This window comes from Exophiala aquamarina (genome assembly GCF_000709125.1).
Source record: "Exophiala aquamarina CBS 119918 chromosome Unknown aczIA-supercont1.1, whole genome shotgun sequence".
Taxonomy (NCBI): Eukaryota; Fungi; Ascomycota; class Eurotiomycetes; order Chaetothyriales; family Herpotrichiellaceae; genus Exophiala; species Exophiala aquamarina.
In genome coordinates, this window is record NW_013550587.1 from 4,595,949 (window position 1) to 4,614,387 (window position 18,439).

The 18,439-nt window shown below is 51.0% G+C and overlaps 7 protein-coding genes across 7 annotated transcripts; 4 read left to right on the forward strand and 3 right to left on the reverse strand.

Annotated features, from left to right (window-relative positions):
- Positions 1 to 1,781: 1,781 nt before the first annotated feature.
- On the forward strand, positions 1,782 to 3,449 carry A1O9_01626 (uncharacterized protein; the record flags this gene model as incomplete). Its single annotated transcript, XM_013410784.1, has 1 exon — positions 1,782 to 3,449. One exon carries the CDS (start codon positions 1,782 to 1,784, stop codon positions 3,447 to 3,449), a length of 1,668 nt encoding a protein of 555 aa, XP_013266238.1.
- Positions 3,450 to 4,631: 1,182 nt separating this feature from the next.
- Positions 4,632 to 7,133, reverse strand: A1O9_01627 (uncharacterized protein; the record flags this gene model as incomplete). Its single annotated transcript, XM_013410785.1, has 1 exon — positions 4,632 to 7,133. A coding segment is annotated over one exon (2,502 nt), but the record flags the coding sequence as incomplete, so codon positions are not given.
- A 1,089-nt stretch (positions 7,134 to 8,222) lies between these two features.
- A1O9_01628 (oxidoreductase) lies at positions 8,223 to 9,137 on the forward strand (the record flags this gene model as incomplete). Its single annotated transcript, XM_013410786.1, has 2 exons — positions 8,223 to 8,469; positions 8,527 to 9,137. The coding sequence occupies 2 exons, from the start codon at positions 8,223 to 8,225 to the stop codon at positions 9,135 to 9,137; spliced, it is 858 nt and encodes a 285-aa protein (XP_013266240.1).
- Positions 9,138 to 9,260: 123 nt separating this feature from the next.
- Positions 9,261 to 9,746, reverse strand: A1O9_01629 (uncharacterized protein; the record flags this gene model as incomplete). The annotated part of the gene is made up of 1 exon (XM_013410787.1): positions 9,261 to 9,746. One exon carries the CDS (start codon positions 9,744 to 9,746, stop codon positions 9,261 to 9,263), a length of 486 nt encoding a protein of 161 aa, XP_013266241.1.
- Positions 9,747 to 9,919: 173 nt separating this feature from the next.
- Positions 9,920 to 10,482, reverse strand: A1O9_01630 (uncharacterized protein; the record flags this gene model as incomplete). The annotated part of the gene is made up of 2 exons (XM_013410788.1): positions 9,920 to 10,416; positions 10,467 to 10,482. The coding sequence occupies 2 exons, from the start codon at positions 10,480 to 10,482 to the stop codon at positions 9,920 to 9,922; spliced, it is 513 nt and encodes a 170-aa protein (XP_013266242.1).
- A 995-nt stretch (positions 10,483 to 11,477) lies between these two features.
- A1O9_01631 (serine/threonine-protein phosphatase 2B catalytic subunit) lies at positions 11,478 to 13,239 on the forward strand (the record flags this gene model as incomplete). Its single annotated transcript, XM_013410789.1, has 4 exons — positions 11,478 to 11,595; positions 11,643 to 11,974; positions 12,031 to 12,288; positions 12,337 to 13,239. The coding sequence occupies 4 exons, from the start codon at positions 11,478 to 11,480 to the stop codon at positions 13,237 to 13,239; spliced, it is 1,611 nt and encodes a 536-aa protein (XP_013266243.1).
- Positions 13,240 to 14,619: 1,380 nt separating this feature from the next.
- A1O9_01632 (uncharacterized protein) lies at positions 14,620 to 18,224 on the forward strand (the record flags this gene model as incomplete). Its single annotated transcript, XM_013410790.1, has 2 exons — positions 14,620 to 14,976; positions 15,024 to 18,224. 2 exons carry the CDS (start codon positions 14,620 to 14,622, stop codon positions 18,222 to 18,224), a joined length of 3,558 nt encoding a protein of 1,185 aa, XP_013266244.1.
- Between the last annotated feature and the right edge of the window lie 215 nt (positions 18,225 to 18,439).

The following is an 18,439-nucleotide window of genomic DNA, read 5'->3' on the forward strand; positions in this document are numbered from 1 at the left end:
CTGCTTCAACAACTCGGCTGTTGAAACGGCGTGCCTCAAGCAGAGCAAACGGGCTGAATAGACAAGAGATCGCGCTATCTCGTCATCACTGCCCAGAAAACCGCCTCTCGTTCGCTGATTTTTTGAAATCATTTGATTCGCAACAACTAGCGATCATGCGGCTTATCGACCAAGTCGGTTGAGACGCACACTCAGTCTTCGCGACCTGAAGGCTAGAGCGCAGCACCAAGCGTTAAATATCTCGAACGTGTTTTATAAAGCCCGACAAATTGCCGCCATGGGACTGCATGGTTAGGACTTCTCCAAAAGATCCCAGCATCGGAGGGACCGCAGAGTAGTTTTACAGGCCAAAGGTAAAGCGCCCTTAACGGGCTTCTAGCCACAGGCCTCAAGTGCTCCTGTTGACAATACTGAATTTGTTAAAAGGTTTACCAACATAGCAAGGCTGAGCCCTAGAGACTCCCAGATTCTTGAGCACGCATATCGATTCAGAATAAATGAGGGCCTAGGGAATTAGCGCCCTTTGGGAGTAGAGGAGCTAAGCCGACTTACCGACCCGTACTATGGGGAAGATCTCTTGACAAGACGAATCTAGATCCTATCGGTCAAACTGTGCGGATGTGATAAAGAGCCTAAGTACATACGATGACGGTCAGTATGAAGCTTGTCGTAAATTAAGGATGTCGCCGATGAGGCCAGCAATTACGGATCAGAGTCCGGCCCACAAGGTATGCTACTAGATAAGGTGATGGAATCTTTCCTTGAATTAATTGCGATTGTCGATCTCAATCGTTGGCTTGTCGTGCCTTTACCCTGGTAGTCTGGAGATATCGTATCTCCGGGATGAAATGCTATACGGGAGATCGACACTGAAATTTCCTCGAATGGCGTTAAGGGAGTGCTCGTTAGCCCAGTGTCTCGCTAGGAGACCCCGTTTTGAGGTCAAGGACCCCTATATTCAAAGCATCGTTCCAGGAGGTTCTTCGTATGCCATAACGCGGCGATCGCGCTAAGTAGCCGTCGAGCCTTGTCTACAAGCAGGGTCGAATTCGCGCTAAAAGCGAGGGTCAAGAGGGCGAGGGAGACTCTATGACTGTAGACACGTAATATTCAAAGGCCAAGGTGTTCTAGAATGCCTCCTGATGACCAAGAAGTGGCCGAAACCAGCATGTGATAAGGGAGAGTGGCTCATCACTAATGATAGTAATGAGCGGCATAATTCTTGCACTATATATTGTGCACCCATCATAATTAGTGATATGAATGCGAAAGCGAGTGACACCCGCAGCCTCTATCTCCTCCATGGAAACTCCAGCGCTGACCCGAAGATCCCAATCCACAGATACATCTTTCATCCCTGCTGGGCCATTTTGCCCACTGGGCAGGTAGTAGTCCTCGCCGGTTATCACGGCATGATTAAATGTTTTGATCTGACATCTCTGACGCCGGTTCTTCCGCCCAAGGTACACAGTCAAAATCTCGTGTCAGACGGGTTGATTTTCTGATCGAAGACTTCGGCACTTAGCTTACGAGTACTGTGGACACTTTCGATAGATGGATGCATGACGAGCATTTGTGCGGGAACTCGGACATACGATGGCCAGAGTGCCCCCTTTGCTTTGTGCATTCACAGCTGGCTCAATGGAGCAACCAAAACGCATTTTGCGTGTAGCCTCCTGGGCGTTCGATATTCCCCAGCTTTGTATAAGATTGCGGCTGGCTGCCGTTGTCATCCCGTCCTCCACACCCAGAGTCGCGTACGGATATAAACACCAACAAATATGGCCACCTTAAACGCCACTTCATCGTCATCGACTCTCAGCGATGGAGTCGAAGCAGACGTCGAAAGTCAAATCCGTGAGCCCTCAACACGAAGCATCCCACACTGGCGACTCGTGGCCAGCCAGGCCCTGATCACAGACGAGGTCCTGAACCACAAGTACAAAGGCTCCGGCACCACAGAAGACCCGTACGTCGTGGAATTCATCCGGCACGATCCCCGCAACCCTCTGGAATGGTCGGGGTCGAAGAAATGGTTCATCACCCTGACCATGGCCATCGCGACCCTGGCGGTCTCATTCGTCGCCTCCGCCTTCTCTGGCGGCGTCAAGCAAGTCATCGACGAGTTCCACTGCAGCCAGGAAGTCGCCACACTGGGGATCTCACTCTTCGTGCTTGGCTTTGCACTCGGCCCGCTGATCTGGGCGCCGTGCTCGGAGCTGTACGGGCGCCAAGTGCTCTTCTTCGGCACGTACGCGATGCTCACGATCTTCAACGGCGCCGCCGCGGGTTCCAACTCCATCACCACGCTGCTGGTCCTCCGGTTCCTCGCTGGGACATTCGGCTCGTCGCCTCTCACCAACGCCGGCGGCGTCATCGCAGATATGTTCCAGGCGAACGAGCGAGGCCTGGCGCTGAGCATCTTCGCGGCCGCGCCATTCCTGGGGCCCGTCATTGGGCCGATCGTGGGCGGCTTCTCCAGCCAAGCGCTTGGATTCCGCTTCCTGGAAGGCCTGATGGCCATCTTCACGGGCTTTCTCTGGCTCGTCGGCGCCCTGACCATCCCGGAGACCTATGCGCCCGTCCTACTGAAGCGTCGCGCCGCAGCACTGGCCAAACGCACGGGGAAGGCCTACGTCTCGATCATCGAGCGGCGCCAGGGCAAGCAGTCCCCCGCAGCCGCGTTCAAGAAAGCGCTCACTCGGCCGTGGGCACTCCTCTTCCTGGAGCCCATCGTTCTGCTCATCTCCATCTACATGGCGATCATCTACGGGACGTTGTTCCTCCTGTTCGGCGCATACCCGATCGTGTTCCAACAGGGACGCGGGTGGTCGCAGGGCGTCGGCGGGCTCGCCTTCCTCGGCGTCGCCGTCGGCATGATCTCCGGCACCGCGTACACGATATTCGACAACAGACGGTACAAGCGCGTCGAGCAGGCCTATGGCGGCGCCCCGCCGCCCGAGCAAGGCCGCCTCCCACCAGGGATGATCGGCGCCGTGGCCATCCCCATAGGCATGTTCTGGTTCGCATGGACCAACAGCCCCTCGATCCACTGGATCGTGTGCATCATCGGGTCCGTCCCCTTCGGCTTCGGCAATGTGATGGTGTTCCTCCCGTGCATGAACTACCTGATCGACGCATACACTATCTACGCCGCGAGCGTGCTGGCCGCGAGCTCTGTGCTGCGGTCGCTCTTCGGCGCTGCCTTCCCACTGTTTACGAGCCAGATGTACGACGCCTTGGGGATCCACTGGGCGAGCTCCGTCCCGGCGTTCCTCGCTCTTGCGTGTGCTCCCTTCCTCTTTGTGTTCTACAAGTATGGGGAGCGCATCCGCATGAAGTGTAAATATGCCGCTCAGGCGCACGAGGTCATGGAGCAGCTGAGGCTGTCGAGGCTGAAGACCAACGATGAGCCTCCGGCCCCTGCCGCCGTGGTCGACGAGAAATAAATAGGTCGGAGGTTCTGTAACAACAAAGCAAATTATTGCGGGATCAACATCTCTGCGAATTTTATTTTGATTTGGCATATCTCATCATGTCTATTGTCACGAAGCGATGAAAAACGGAAGAACCAATCAATGGGAAGACTCAATCTCGTTTTCAACATTTTCCAGCGACTTGCGCTCCACTTCTTGCATATTCAACTCCATGTTCCGGCGTGGGCATTAGTGAGGCGAATCCTACTCTACACTAGGACTGTTTCTAGAACGGGGCTGAAACAAAAATGTACAATATTGACTTAATTTTGGATCAAGTTTCGTGTTCAACTAGGAATAATGATGCTACTAGATCTAGAAGATAGTAACTAATTAGAGACGATGTATATCATCATCATATATGTGCTGGGAGTCCGACTAGAGGAACTTAGCATCATAAGACTCACACTATCCTAAGTCTGCGTTAATGATGGTTTCCATATTGCCTACTACAAAGTTAATGCTATTACAACTACTATTACGAATAAATAATGCTCCGTTTTCGAACGATGGGTTAACAACTAACACCAGCAAAAGTGCGGCATTTCCATCCGGGAGTGCTGGCATCGATTATCAACCCATACCACAAGTGGCGTAAGAAACAGCCTGCCTGAAACTAAAATGAAATCAGATCCAAAAATGGCATTGGCTACCATGAACAAAAGCAGGTGTCGAAAGCCCCAATATAGATTATTTATGAGAGAGTGAAAACGCCCAAGTCAAAGAGAGTGGTGAAAGCGGCTGCTAAGCGAATAAAGCTGTTCTCGAAGCGAAGTCAGGCTCTCCAAGTCTAGTATTGCCCACGCGCAAACCTAGACCGATCTCGGAACCTGGTTCAGAAGGGCCAATCCCAGAATGCGTGCTGCATCCACCACTTCCAATGCGCTTCCCATCCCACTGGCCATTGCTCACGACATGTTCGAGGCGTTCGACGAGGTTTGAATTCTCGACATCTGAAAGGCGATGGAGATGGATTCTTGTCGGTGTTTTTGGCCTCTGCAGAGACGGGATCTGCTTTCGAGGGCAGTCTTGGGGATGGAGCGTATGGCCTCGGGATCTAGCTGGAGGTGGTCCATACTGTGCTTGCGTCCTTGGACTGATCTTTCTGACGGCAGCTGGTTTAACCTGTATTGTTCGAGATGCAGGAACATCTAGTTCAGGGCTATCAGCACGGACACTGGCGTCTTCCCATATTGAGATGGCACCAATCGACATTGCGGATGGCGATGCTGACATGCTGGCAGGGTCCAGACAATGTGTCCTCAACAGCGGATTGCTGACTAGGCCATTCCTGGCTCGGTTGGACTTTGAGTTGAGCCCGTAACTCAGTGAACTTGGTCCACGAATTTGCCTGTCCGGGGTAGGCGAGACTGCGATGATGGAGGAGGCGCAGCTCGAATTTCGAAGACCATTGACGCGCTTGTTCATTGGCCGGGTAGCTAACTTGAGAGATTCCATGCTACTATTTTCCACCCCAGTATCGCCCACATTGCGATAGCTTTTCCGACTTTGATCATCAAGATATCCTTCGGAATTCATACTACGAAGCATCATGACTGACTTCCGTAGATCAATCTCTCCATTATAAGAATCTCTGACTTTTGAAATTCTGTAGCAATTGCCTTGCTTGTGTTGTAATGGACTCGCGCAATGTGGTTTGAAATGTTGAGCTGAGCCCCTGGGATTGCGGGGACCTTTGACCAACGATTTTCTGGGATATAATGAAGAAGCGTTGAATGCTGGAGAAGGTAATATTGGTGACCCATATGGTTGGCACTCTGACTTCAGAACAGGACTGGGCGAATCGTTGAATCGTTGATTGCTTACCGCAATCGGTGAAAGGGGCCAACGACGTGGGGATGCATGTGTATAGTCGCTGGATGCAACAATTTGTACATGTGTTGAATTGAACACGTCTGAATCTGGACGAGGAGTCCCCGATGACACACTACTTGGTGGATGTATTGTTTGCCACTGGGCTGGTCGAGTCGATGGAGTCAATAGTGGAGGATTTCTGAATGGGGACGGTGCTGTGGTAGGTGAGATTCGGAGATCACTTGGTGTTGGTCTGACTCGCAACGTTGGCTTGGGTGGTGGTTGTTCCTCTTGAACTTGAGGCATTGAACTAACTCTGCTTTGCTTGAATGCTTTGTCCAAGTTGGGCAAGTTGGTGATTCGAATACAATTTTGGCGCCGATGACACCTTTTGTGGCCATGCAGAGATGTGAAAGAGCGGCGTTTGGCCACCTGTTTCCCTCGATTCTCCCATACCGAGAGATTCGTAGTCGCTACAGAAGCAGGTCTTACAATCGGGCTTTCTGTGGACAAACGACGGTGCAGCGCCGTAGAAATCACAGAATCGCTCGCAGCTCGCCATTCTAGAATTTTAGAACGCTCGTACATCGAATGTCTTTGACGTTTGGTGACCTCGGAGCGGTTTTTACTTACTCGTAATGGCAAGAAGTTCTCCCATGTACTAGCATCGATGACTTCGAGAGAATCCTCACTCAAATTGATATGACGAGGTTGTCGGGGGCTGAAATAATCTCCAACGGATTCAGGACTTGAACCACCCATATCAACACTGGGATGGAAAGAGCGAATACTCGATTTACTTTGGGAAAGGCCATGGATAGTCCGCTTGACAGAGGGCCATTGAAGCGTTGGTGTCGAGAGTTTCTGTTTAAGATCGAAGTCAAAAGTGGAGATTCCAGCATCTAATCCTGCGCAAAGGGCAGTCAGGTCTCTGCCAACATTAGACGGAGAGCTCATGATTGTGCCGAGAACTGAACTTCCAACGGTATCAAGGCTTGTGTTTGATGCTCTGGTTCTAAGGTCCTGTGTTTTCGACTGTTGATAAGACTCTATCGTGGGCAAAGGTGGGAGCGGATCGTCTGGGGCAGAGGAAGCAGTACTGCTCAAACTTTGGGATCGTGGGACAGCCTGGAATGGCAAATCGCAACCGGGTCTATTTGCGACGGCCCCCACTCTCCTCAGAACACTGGTTCTCGCTGGTATGGAAGCAACTTCCGTAGGTGTACGTATCCCAGAGCTTCTCTTCCCGTTTGGCAGTGGCCATTGGATTGACGGTCCGGTTTCATTTTGGTGGTCAATGTTCATAGCCCCATTAGGTAGTTGGGCCACGATGGAGGATACGCGGCTTTTCGAATCCATGAACTCAGTAATGACTGACAGGGGAGACTGCTGAGCTTGGTTCATTGCAATGGCCTTTCTGAGTTTTTTTCGTCTCCGGGTCTTTGGAATGTAGAGGTTTTGTCCGCTAAAAGGTCGGTTTTGGGTCGGCTCCTTTCGAAGAGCCGGACCCGTAGCTCTACTGGCTGAGTTCCTCATGAGGCTTGGTTCTCGAATGTCGTTGCCTCCAGATGCCATATACGTCGACTCCAATACACTGGATCCGTTGGTTAGCTGCACACTCCGCCTCAAAGGCGCCGTCGGTAGGGCAATATTTGAATAATTCTCTTCGCTGACGCTGAGCTTTGGTCGGTGATATGTGCTAAGACCTCTGGTCAATCCGTGAGACCGTAGGATCTGGCGGTTTCTTCGGCGTTCAATTTTGACAGCCACGACAATGCCTATCGCGAGCATGGCAAACCCACCCACGATGGCGACCCCGACGATCATTGGTATTGGCCACATCTCGAGCAGCTGACTGCAACCGACACTGTTGAAACACCATGCAGAAGCAGGTCGGTGGAGAATTGTATCATACAGTAGATTGAGTAGTCGGATGAATGTAGAGAATGAGTGGAATGTGGGAAATTGGCATATTGGGTGTAAGGGATGAGAGGAATGCGATACACGTGGAATCTACTTGAGGCTCACAGCCTTACCTTTATGCAGGCTCCGAGCCCTGAGTCGAATTTGCGATAGAATTCATCGCTGTAGCGGGAAAGTCTACTCCATTGACCGTACGAGGCTGCTGTAGACATCTCAGTGGCCAAGGGGATGAATAGTAGCATCTCGCCATTCGCTGGGATGAGAGCCGATGGCTTGGAATATGTTCATTGTAGTGATCAAGGTGTGTCCTCGATCCTGTATCTTCTGACAAGCGACGCGTTGCGGACGCTGGCAAGTGGACGGAGGGGATGGGAGAGAAACAGAAGAGCTTGCTAGTGACAGTCGCAGTCGCAGTGGCAGTCGCACCTGCCCTCGAAGTTGGAGTTAAAGTTGACAACAACAATCACAATCAGGAAGGCACGCGTGAACTTTAGTTCAACTTCCGTCGCCCACCAAAGCGGCACCAAAGCGGAAGGATCCCGGCGGCCAATTGGGCATCCCGTCAATTGCAAGTTCCGAAATGCAACACTGGGCGTGAAGTCGATAAAACTCAACCTACTTCGGCTTTTCTGTTCTCATCGCTGGCTCGGCAATGATCGTAGGTTGTAAGCCAGGGCTTGGTGCCATTCTCTCTTGGAAATGGCAGTAGTAGTGCCCCATGCTGGGCCCATTTGTTGAGTTGCTGAAGTCGGTCCACTGAATTGCTAGACTGGACTAGGATTGCGTGCCTTCTGTGGGGCGGCAAGACTTCTCCAACTGGAATAGACATTGTGGGATGGATGACTTGCGAATATCTGGAGGGTACATAATCATCCTCGTTTCCTCACAAAGGCCTGCTAGATTCAACTTTATTTGGATCGCTCGTGCGTCGTGCCTCCCAACCAAAGCCAGCATCAAGAGCGCCCTATACCCACGGATCTTATTCACTACCTATACCAGACAGAAGGAATGGATGACGCCATCTCAGGCAATGCCTTTAAGCACTACAATACCGAGGCACCAAAGGCAACTCATATCCTGCCTCTGTTCTCGTTAAAGGGCAAGACAGCAATCATCACTGGAGCAGGTGCAGGCATTGGACTGGCGGTAGCTCGAGGGTTTGCAGAGGCTGGGGCCAATGTGGCCATTTGGTATCACGGGAATAAAAAAGCAATTGATCGAGCAGCAGAAATTGAGAAGGAGTTTGGAGTCAAAGGTGAGACACGCAAGATTTCAAGGGCCCATGTCTAGTGTGCTGACAAAGACAACCCAGCTCGAGCATATCAAGTGGATGTCAGAGACTCGAAAGCAGTTGATGAAGCAATTGTATCTCAAGTCAAGGAATTCAATAATCGCTTAGACATCTTTGTGGCCAACGCTGGGATTCCGTGGACACAAGGCCCGGCCATTGCGGGCGAAGTTGAACACTACCAAAATGTGGTAAGAACCGATATTGACGGGGTGTTTTATGGTGCACGAACTGCGGGCAGAATATGGCGAGAACAGAAAAGGAGCAAGTTGGAGGGTTTCAACTATGGGAAATTCATTGCCACCGCCTCAATGAGTGGCCATATTGCCAATATTCCTCAACTTCAAGCCGCTTACAACGCTTCCAAGGCCGCCGTCAAACATTTGACCCAGTCTCTCGCAATCGAATGGGTCCAGTTCGCGAGGGCCAACACCATCAGTCCTGGATACATTGCCACTGAAATCAGCAATTTTGTCCCACCTGAGACAAAGGATATCTGGAGGGACAAGATTCCCATGGGTCGAGAGGGTGAGGTCATCGAATTGGTAGGGGCTTATTTGTATCTTGCGAGTGATGCCAGTTCTTATACCACAGGCACGGATATTGTCGTTGATGGAGGATACATTGCACCCTAGAGAGAGTTGTATGATGATGATGTTGGGGGTGTAATGATCCCATTGGTGTTGGTACCGAAGGATGTCGTGGAATGGGACGAACCTCGAATGTGTTCACTTTTGGAGTGAATAGTCACCTGCAACTCAACCGTTGTTGTGGCCACTGCGTGCCGAGGATGCGCGCCGACGTTGTGCTATTTTGCTGCTGTGCACTTCTCCAATCGAGATTGTAGGTGGACTGAGGTGGATACGTGGCCGTGGCCGTGATCTCTGATCTGTGTCCAGAAATGGGGCGAAGCCTGTTGCACCCAATCCTGTATTGTCATCTTGATGTGTCTCGACTGTAGAGTGAGAATGACGTAGGCTCTTAAGAGTCATTGGGTTGTCGCGAGGGGCCCAGGAATCCGGCCGAAGTGCCTCGATATATCTCTTGCCCATGAAAGCTGAAACCAAGATTAAACACACCAGGATGGCCACAAATAGAACAGTCGATTGCCGTGTCTGAAATGGATGATCAAGAAAGTTCAAGATGGGATCGGGGAGTGATTTGTCGAGATTCAAGTCCGAGGCTGGTTTGGTTGGCAGTGGCTGATCAGGGCTCAGCGCACTGCTGAAGTGGGTGGATGACATACTTAGATTGTGGCCATACAATTCAGAGGCAGGGTGTATTCGAGGGTCCGGCACTGACACTGTTGGCCACAGATGGCATTGAAGTGCTCGCATCCCCAATTGGAGAGTGGGAAATTTCAGGGAGTTGAGAGTCACGCAGGAAGGCTGACAAGTAAAGTCGACTTCAGAAGACATCATTTCACACCTAAGCCACCAAAAGCACGATCGAGTTCTTCGCCTTCTCGACTGGGTGACATTGCAGGAGCAGATATCACGTTTGTGGGTTGATGGTCCAGTATATTCTGGTCAGAGGAACCTTTGGATGTGGCTTTGGTGGGCTCCAGGATCTTTTCTGAACGGTCCAACCATCCAGGTGCAACTCTCCGTTTCTCTGCCAGATCTCGGTCTTTGATATCCTGCTCCCAATCTTTTATGGCTTTCTCTGCAGCTTGCCGGGTGGTTTGAAGGTGGTCTTGAAGGGCTATACACGAAGCTACAATGTCGTCTGGATGGGCAGTATGACCCGAAGACGACGTGACGTACTTTGGCTTCTCAGTGCCATTTTCAGATATAACAGACGGGGGGAGCGAAGTGGGCACGGATCGAAATGTGTAGGGAAGAGTTACAGCGGTAGGCAGAGAGAGGAATGGCGAGACCGTCAGAGGAACCTGGGCAAGGAGCGGGTGTGGTTCTGCTGAGTGGTCAGTTTTACAGCCAGCGGCTAGTCAGTGTAAGACATACTATGAGGGTCAAACATGATGATTGAGGTTAGGAGAGGGAGTAAATGAGGTGTGTTGCAGAGTGTCTCGAAAGTCGTGGATCGAGACCGAGTTGATAGGCGGTGGAGGGATGGGGAGAAACAATTCTCCGATTCGGGGCGTTCTCGTAACTCGTGACCCCTCATCGGGGTCAGTGTACATATGACGATGGCTTGATGTGGCGCAAGCACGTGAATGGACCTGTGGCTGGAGATCCGGTGTGGCTGGAGCTGCTCCTCCCACGGGTTTCCGTTCCACCCACATCATTATCATTATTCATACCGATTTCCCAAATTCCCCCTCATCGGTGTCCCTCCCAATGAACCCCTAGTTGACTGGCTTCAAGCTTCTAGGCACCGAACGCATCTTTGAATTTAGCTCACGGACATTGACAGGAGTCCAGGAACTCAGAAACCACCTCTGAGTCTCCAGCTTCCGGGTTTTGGACTAATCGAGTTACCCTTCTCTTTTGGGCTGTCTCTGTGTGTCTTTCTTTCCTGCAGCCTCTCAGCCCCCAACCTTCAATCACAATCTCATTTTCAGCTCCGATTCTGACGACCCCCTTCTCCCTCCTTGATACACATTTGTGATCCCCCTCCAACGACCATCCTTCCTCGCAAGGCTCTTCGGTGTCCTTCTCCCGCCAAATCGGGTCAAGCCCCGCCTCACTGTGGATTCACAACTCCCAAGCCTTAGTATTCTGGAGTACTAAGTTGGGCTTAGCAGCACATCTGATTTCATCTGCTGCTACCACCACTGGCGTTTGCCATCTGCCATCTGCCATCTGCCATCCGCCACCCCCCTCCTTCGCCCTCCTCCGAGTAACAACTCACCAGTCACCACACGACCATCGCAGACCCCTCGGACTGACCCTCCCACCATTCGATCTATCCTGCGCATTCTCCCCCAGTCTGCTGAAAGCCGGCCTCGCACCTCGTTCAAGACTGCCCTTCGACCCCTGATCCATTGCGCCTTGAGCGCACCCGCCCCAATCATGGACGACACAATACACAAGGCAGTGCTTGACAAGAAGCCTGTCCCAGAGATCGACTTCACTCTCCACATCATGGAAGATGGCACCCAAGTCAGCACCCAAGAGCGAGTGTGCAAAGGTAGCTTCCCTTCTGCGATTCTGTACAACCATACTCACCCTCAACAGATGTCCAAGCCCCGGCAATGCAGCCGCCGACCAACGATCAGTTCTGGAGTCCCACCGACCGATCGAAGCCGAATCTCGCGTTCCTCAAGCAACACTTCTGCAGAGAAGGCCGCCTAACCGAAGAGCAAGCCCTTTGGATCATCAATGAAGGTGCCAAGGTGCTCAAGGCCGAGCCCAACCTGCTCGAGATGGATGCTCCCATCACGGTTTGTGGGGATGTTCATGGCCAATACTTCGATCTCATGAAACTTTTTGAAGTTGGAGGTGATCCATCTGAAACAAGATATCTGTTTCTTGGGGACTATGTGGACAGAGGGTATTTTTCTTTAGAGGTAAGGGGTTGTTTTGGTTGTTTTTGAGAGGATTTGAATCTAAAAAGTGGTTATAGTGTGTGTTGTATTTGTGGAGTTTGAAAATCTGGTATCCGAACAGTCTGTGGCTGCTCCGAGGAAACCACGAGTGCAGACATCTCACAGATTACTTCACGTTCAAGCTGGAATGCAAGCACAAATACTCGGAGAAGGTTTATGAAGCTTGCATGGATGCATTCTGTGCACTGCCTCTGGCGGCGGTGATGAACAAGCAGTTCCTGTGTATACATGGAGGATTGAGTCCTGAGCTGCATACATTGGAGGACATCAAGAGTGTAGGCTGGACTTGTTGACAGTTCTGGAAGTGAGACTAATGCTGGCAGATCGATCGGTTCCGCGAGCCGCCCACGCATGGGCTCATGTGCGATATTCTCTGGGCGGATCCTTTGGAAGAGTTTGGACAGGAGAAGACGGGGGAATACTTTGTGCACAACCATGTCAGAGGCTGCTCATACTTCTTTTCGTACCCCGCGGCCTGCAACTTCCTCGAAAAGAACAATTTGCTGTCGGTGATTCGAGCACATGAAGCGCAGGATGCCGGCTATCGCATGTACCGCAAGACTCGAACGACTGGATTCCCTAGTGTCATGACCATTTTCAGCGCACCGAACTACCTGGATGTCTACAACAACAAAGCAGCCGTGTTGAAGTATGAGAACAATGTTATGAACATCCGGCAATTCAATTGCACGCCGCATCCTTATTGGCTGCCCAATTTCATGGATGTGTTTACCTGGTCACTACCGTTTGTGGGGGAAAAGATCACCGATATGCTCATTGCGATCCTGAACACAGCGTCCAAGGAAGAACTCGAGGACGACGCTCGGAGCTCCAGCATCGGCCCAGAAACACCTCCACTGGAAAACGCCGAGACTACCGAAGCCAAACGTCGGGCCATCAAGAACAAGATTTTGGCAATTGGCCGTTTGTCAAGGGTCTTCCAAGTCCTGCGAGAGGAGTCTGAACGTGTCACTGAGCTCAAGACACAATCGGGGGGTCGGTTGCCGGCAGGCACATTGATGCTTGGAGCTGAAGGTATCAAGCAGGCCATCCACAACTTTGAAGATGCGAGAAAGGTTGATCTGCAGAACGAGAGACTACCGCCGTCGCCGGAAGAAATTGAGAAAATCAGTGCCGAAGATAGGCGTGCGGCACTGGAGCGTGCCGCAGCGGAGGCTGAGAACGATACGAATCTGCAAGGCGTGGCTCGGAGAATCAGCGTGTGAGTATTCCCGATCGGATCGTTCTTCCACACACACCCAAAACTAACACGAACAGTGGTGCATCGAGCTCACGTAGTCACCGTAGCAAACCATAGAGAACGATCGTCCAAGTACACGTGGCAAATCTCATTTGATAGAGAGTCGGCTGGATCTGATGCTACATATGCGGATGTGATGGGTTGGTCGTGCGAGTGCAAAGACTGGCACTTCACAGAAGTGAAAGGCAATGCAGGAGGATGATGATCGAATCGATCAAAGGACGGATATGACTGAACGAAGCAACGGTGGAGGTTTGTCTCGATTACTCAAATACTCGTTGGTAGCAGAGATCTTGTAGCTGTGGAGATTGCCCCACCGACCAGGCAGACCTGCATTGGCACCAGCTGGAAGGTTGCCGCGTGGCAAACGCTTCGTCGAAGAATAAATCAACATCTTCCCGTGTCCTGCGGTTTTATTCCCACAACATTGCATTTCATGCAAAATGCACCGAGCTGCCCTGCTGCCCTGGCTTTCATGCTGAGTCGATCCACCGAGATGGTCCTGTTCGGGCACGCTTGCATCGGCAGGAAGAGAAGGATGCCTGGATGGTGTCCTTGCAGCTCCAAGAACACTACAGATGAATCTCGCATCCGGCCCATGGGCCAGAATGACATTAGCTACCCATGACGCACGCGCGTGACACGGTAGGCTGAGTGAGTTGTTGGTGAGGTGAAAACAAAAACCACTTTACGCGTCATGTTGGGTCCAAACACGTGCGGTCTGCAGAGTTGCTGGGAAACAGGCTTGGACCGCGCCAATCAACCCGGGGCGGCTCGTCCCTTCACTTCCGTCCGGGGGATGCTGCCCGTCAGGAACGTCTCCCTCCCCGCTCCCTTCTCATTGAGTTGCCTCAGGCACATGACGGTCTTCAACTCAATGTAAGCCCTCCCTTGGCTCATCGTTTCCGTAGAGCGTGCTGCGTTTGAGCTTTGCTCTTCTTTTGGATGGTTGGAGTTCTGGCGCTTGCTGACACAGAGCTACTGCATTGCTTTATCGCCAACATCAAAGAGCAAGTCTCCCCTCATCCAGACCCCATAGAAAGTGCTCCTAATCTGATGGTCTTTACAGGGCTGACTACCATCAACTCGAAATTATCTTCACTGGATTCTGCTCCCAATACGCAAATGCGAGACCATATTGACCTTTCCAATGTCCAAAAATCCCCATCATGCTGGGGACAAGGTGAAGGCGGCCATTGATAGACTGAATGCTTGCTGGGACCTACGCCTCCCTCACCTTGATAAGCCAAAGACAAAGCCAGTTGGACACCAGTCTTCTCGAGCCACGGTATGCTCGTCAATCATCAGGTATCTTTGTTTCCGACCAGTGAATCTTGACGGACTCATGGATGAGTTCGACCTTAAGGCTAGACAGCAATTTTCAGACTGGGTATGGAAGCCATCTCAAGAACGCGGCACTCTTCCATCTTTACCGGTGACGAAAAGCTTAATAGAGCGTGATATCCGGTCGAATTCCAAGCTCCGCACGGTCACAGACTCTCAGAGACACGAGCTCGTCGAGCACTTGTACCGAATTCTCGACGAAGAGTATCAGCTGGCAACAGTAGCTGATTATTCACGGAGAGCCGGACCCGTTCCTGCTGAAGATGGACCGGGCCCGACTAGATCTTCTTCTGAGGATCCACGGCCGAAGGACTATCTAACCAAACCCACAAAGCGTTCTTTTGACCTCTCCTCCAAGGTAAATACCTCGTTCTTTGATTTAACCACGAAACTAAAGCATCTTAGGGCATGAAACGGCAACAAACTCTAGACTCCCACTTCCCAAGGACGTCGCCACAACAAGTAAATGCGTCCTTTGAAACCAACCTCTCGGCTGCGGTCTCAGATGTTTTCTCGGTTGCATGCGAGGACGGTGTCGGAGGCTCCAATGACACCTCGATGATTTCAGAAGAAGAGTTCCACCCCAGTTTCACAACATCTGTCGAATGTATCTTTTGCCGAAGCCCTTTCGAGCAATATGCGGAGCTACCACCGGAGACACCATTCTGGTTGGCATGGGACATCCACCGTCTAGCACACCAAAGTGGAATTGAACCCGTGGATCTTCACAGTCAAATGCTAGCAGCCATTGGACGAACAGGTCCATCTGCTGACGACTTTTGCTCGACTCTAAGAGGATTGACTGTCAACTCTGGAGAAATATCCCCTGAGTCAGAGTTACCAGACTGGGTAACCTCGAAGAATGAATACTACAACAAGGAATCTCACAAGGCCGTTTCACTGAGAGTAAACCTTAGATGGTCTGGCAACCTTACCAAAGGGCGGTTTGAATATCAGCTGTCTCCAATCCACCTGGACCAATCATGTCGCTTACAAAGAAGGTTTGGTGCAGATAGGCTCTTGGTGCTCTCAATTCTTGTTCCAGCAAACTATGCATCCTCACAGCAGACTCATCGGCCTCATTGTCGGTCTATGAAAGACTGTATATGTGACTGGCTTACTGCTTCTGGACATCTCATCGCAGGTCGATACTGGAGAGTGTTCTTCTCAGAACAAGGGTCTAGCACGAAGCTAGAGGGGAAGCTAGAGGGGAAGCAAGAGCGAATGCAAGAGTTCAAAGTGTTTCTGTTTGCAGAGACTGGGTTTGACATGGTTCCTCGTCCCGTGTGGAGCACCCTTCCGCTTGGGCCGACTAAACACAAAATATTGCTAGAAGAATTAGTCCAGTGGCATATTCCGCCACAACCAAATCAAGCCTCGAAAAACTACAAGCATTTCTCGAGATGTGGTCTTGCCTTGTCCAAAACCACGCCCACGATTGCTCTACAGCGTGCAGAATTCATCCGCATCGATGACGCTCTAGGGGATCCAATGGCTCATGGCCGGCAAGAAGTTATGAACGATGGCTGCTCTCTAATGTCATTAGCATACGCGAAGGAGGTGTGGAAATGTTGGGGAGGAATAGGCGAAGTACCCAGTGCCGTCCAAGGTCGAATCAGTGGAGCTAAAGGCCTATGGATAGTAGATTTTCGCAATTCTCATCCTGAGGTCAGCCCACGCGATTTCTGGATTGAAATATCACCGTCCCAGTTGAAAATCAAACCACACCCTAGTGAACGGGACGCTGACGAAACTCAGCGCACATTCGAAGTTTTGAAGTGGGTCAAAGTCGCCAAAGAAGGCGCCCTTAACAAGCAGCTAGTCGCCATTCTTGTTGACCGAGGGGTAAACAGAGATGTCCTCAAAGCCGCGTTGATCGCAGACCTATCTGAAATTACAGATTCTCTGTTCAGCGCCATGGATGACCCAGTCGCAATGCGCGCTTGGGTTCAGAAACAATCTCTAGCCTCTCGAATTGGCGCCACTAAGATGATCGGATGCTTTCCAGCTGACAAAAGAGATCAAGCAAACATGCTACTCGATGCCGGCTTCAAGCCCCAAAACTGTGCAATGCTAGTCAAACTCGCCAAGGCTATGCTTATCGACTACTTGACGAGATATGTCGAAAAGCTGAGGATCAAGATTCCGCACTCTACCATGGCATTTTGTGCAGTGGACCCGATCGGCCTCCTAGAACCAGGTCAAATACACTTGTCATTTTCACATCCGAGAATTCATCCTATGTCAGGTCTAAGCGAAAATCAGCTAGATGAAATCGATGTCTTGGTCACCAGAAATCCTGCATATCTAGCCTCAGACATACAACTGGTGAGAGCTGTTTACAAGCCAGAGTTGCGACATTATAAAGATCTAGCAGTATTTCCCAGGAAAGGCCAGAAACCTTTGGCATCCTTGCTTTCTGGTGGTGACTACGATGGCGACACGGTGACAATTATATGGGATCCTTCCATCGTTAAGGAATTCAAAAATGCCAGCATGCCACAGCTACCCACCGAAGAGGAATGTGGACTGGTGAATCGATCTCGGCCATTGTCCGAGTTTTTTCATGATGATTTGCCCCGGGCGCATGAAGTTCGGACCTTCATTCGAAGCTGTCTGAATTTCAACCTTTCACAAAGTTTAATGGGCTTATGTTCTGATGAACATGGTAAGCTCAGCTATGCTCTGAGCCTGGAAGGGGCCACTCTAGGGCTATCCGACCCAGGTCTAATCAAGTTGGCGGCAGCTGCGGGATATCTTGTTGACGCAAGCAAGCAAGGCTGGGAGCCAAACACTGAAAACTGGGTGGCTAATCTATCAAAAGCGAAAGGTCGGCGGAAATTAGATGCCCCAGCCCATAAAAGCAGCTTAAAAGGCAAATGCGGCTGCAATGGGCAACAAAAGAACGTTATCGACTATTTGAAATTCGATGTGGCCACAGGCGAAAAAGACGGAATTCTGAAGGCTTTCGAAGAGAGGTTTGCGGGAACAAGCACCTACGATCACGACCTAAGTAGTCGTTGGAAATACTGGAAGAACCTGGCCGATGGTTCTTTGAAGCGTTTACTCTTTGATGAGACCAATGAAAAGTCATTGGTCAAACAAGTCCGAGTCGTGCGCACCATGTGGACCACAATGTGGGCTAAAGAGAGGGGAAACAGGTGTGAGGATCTCCCAAGTACAGGAAGATCATCAGCTGCCTTCGCTTCAATAGTCGCCACCACTTTTGATGCCTTCAAGGCAATTAAGCCTGAAAGAGTTGATCATGAGTTCTACCGACAATATGAACGCGAAGCAGGCCGTCGATTCTCCGAGTGGTCATTATTAAGGTCATCCTGTCTTTACAATGTTCTTTGCAATGGAGCACCAAACCGTCATCAGTCATTACTATGGCACATCGCTGGAAGGGAGTTATGTCATCTCAAAGCAAATGAACAGCCGGACACTTTAGATGTGGTTCCCCAAATGTATCCGAATCTGAGATTCGACAGTAAGCGCCACAAACGTTTGATGGAAGAACAGTCTTACGGTATGGGAACCCGGGATGTGGCCTTCAACATGGATGGGGATGAAGAGAGCTATGATGATGACGATGATGAGGAATGAGACATTGCAAGCAAACGGCTTGTACCGGAAGAGATAGATACCGCTGGTCGGATTTCGATACCCCCCCAAATGTCGGTTGGCACAGTATCAGGTTGAAATGGATGAATTCTTGGATGAGACTGGTCTCTGCGGCCATTCTCATCAACTTTTTCCGGAGGTGGCCCATGCTCAGCGCAAGATCGGAATTCGCCAGCCTTCTCCCATATCCCCCTTCC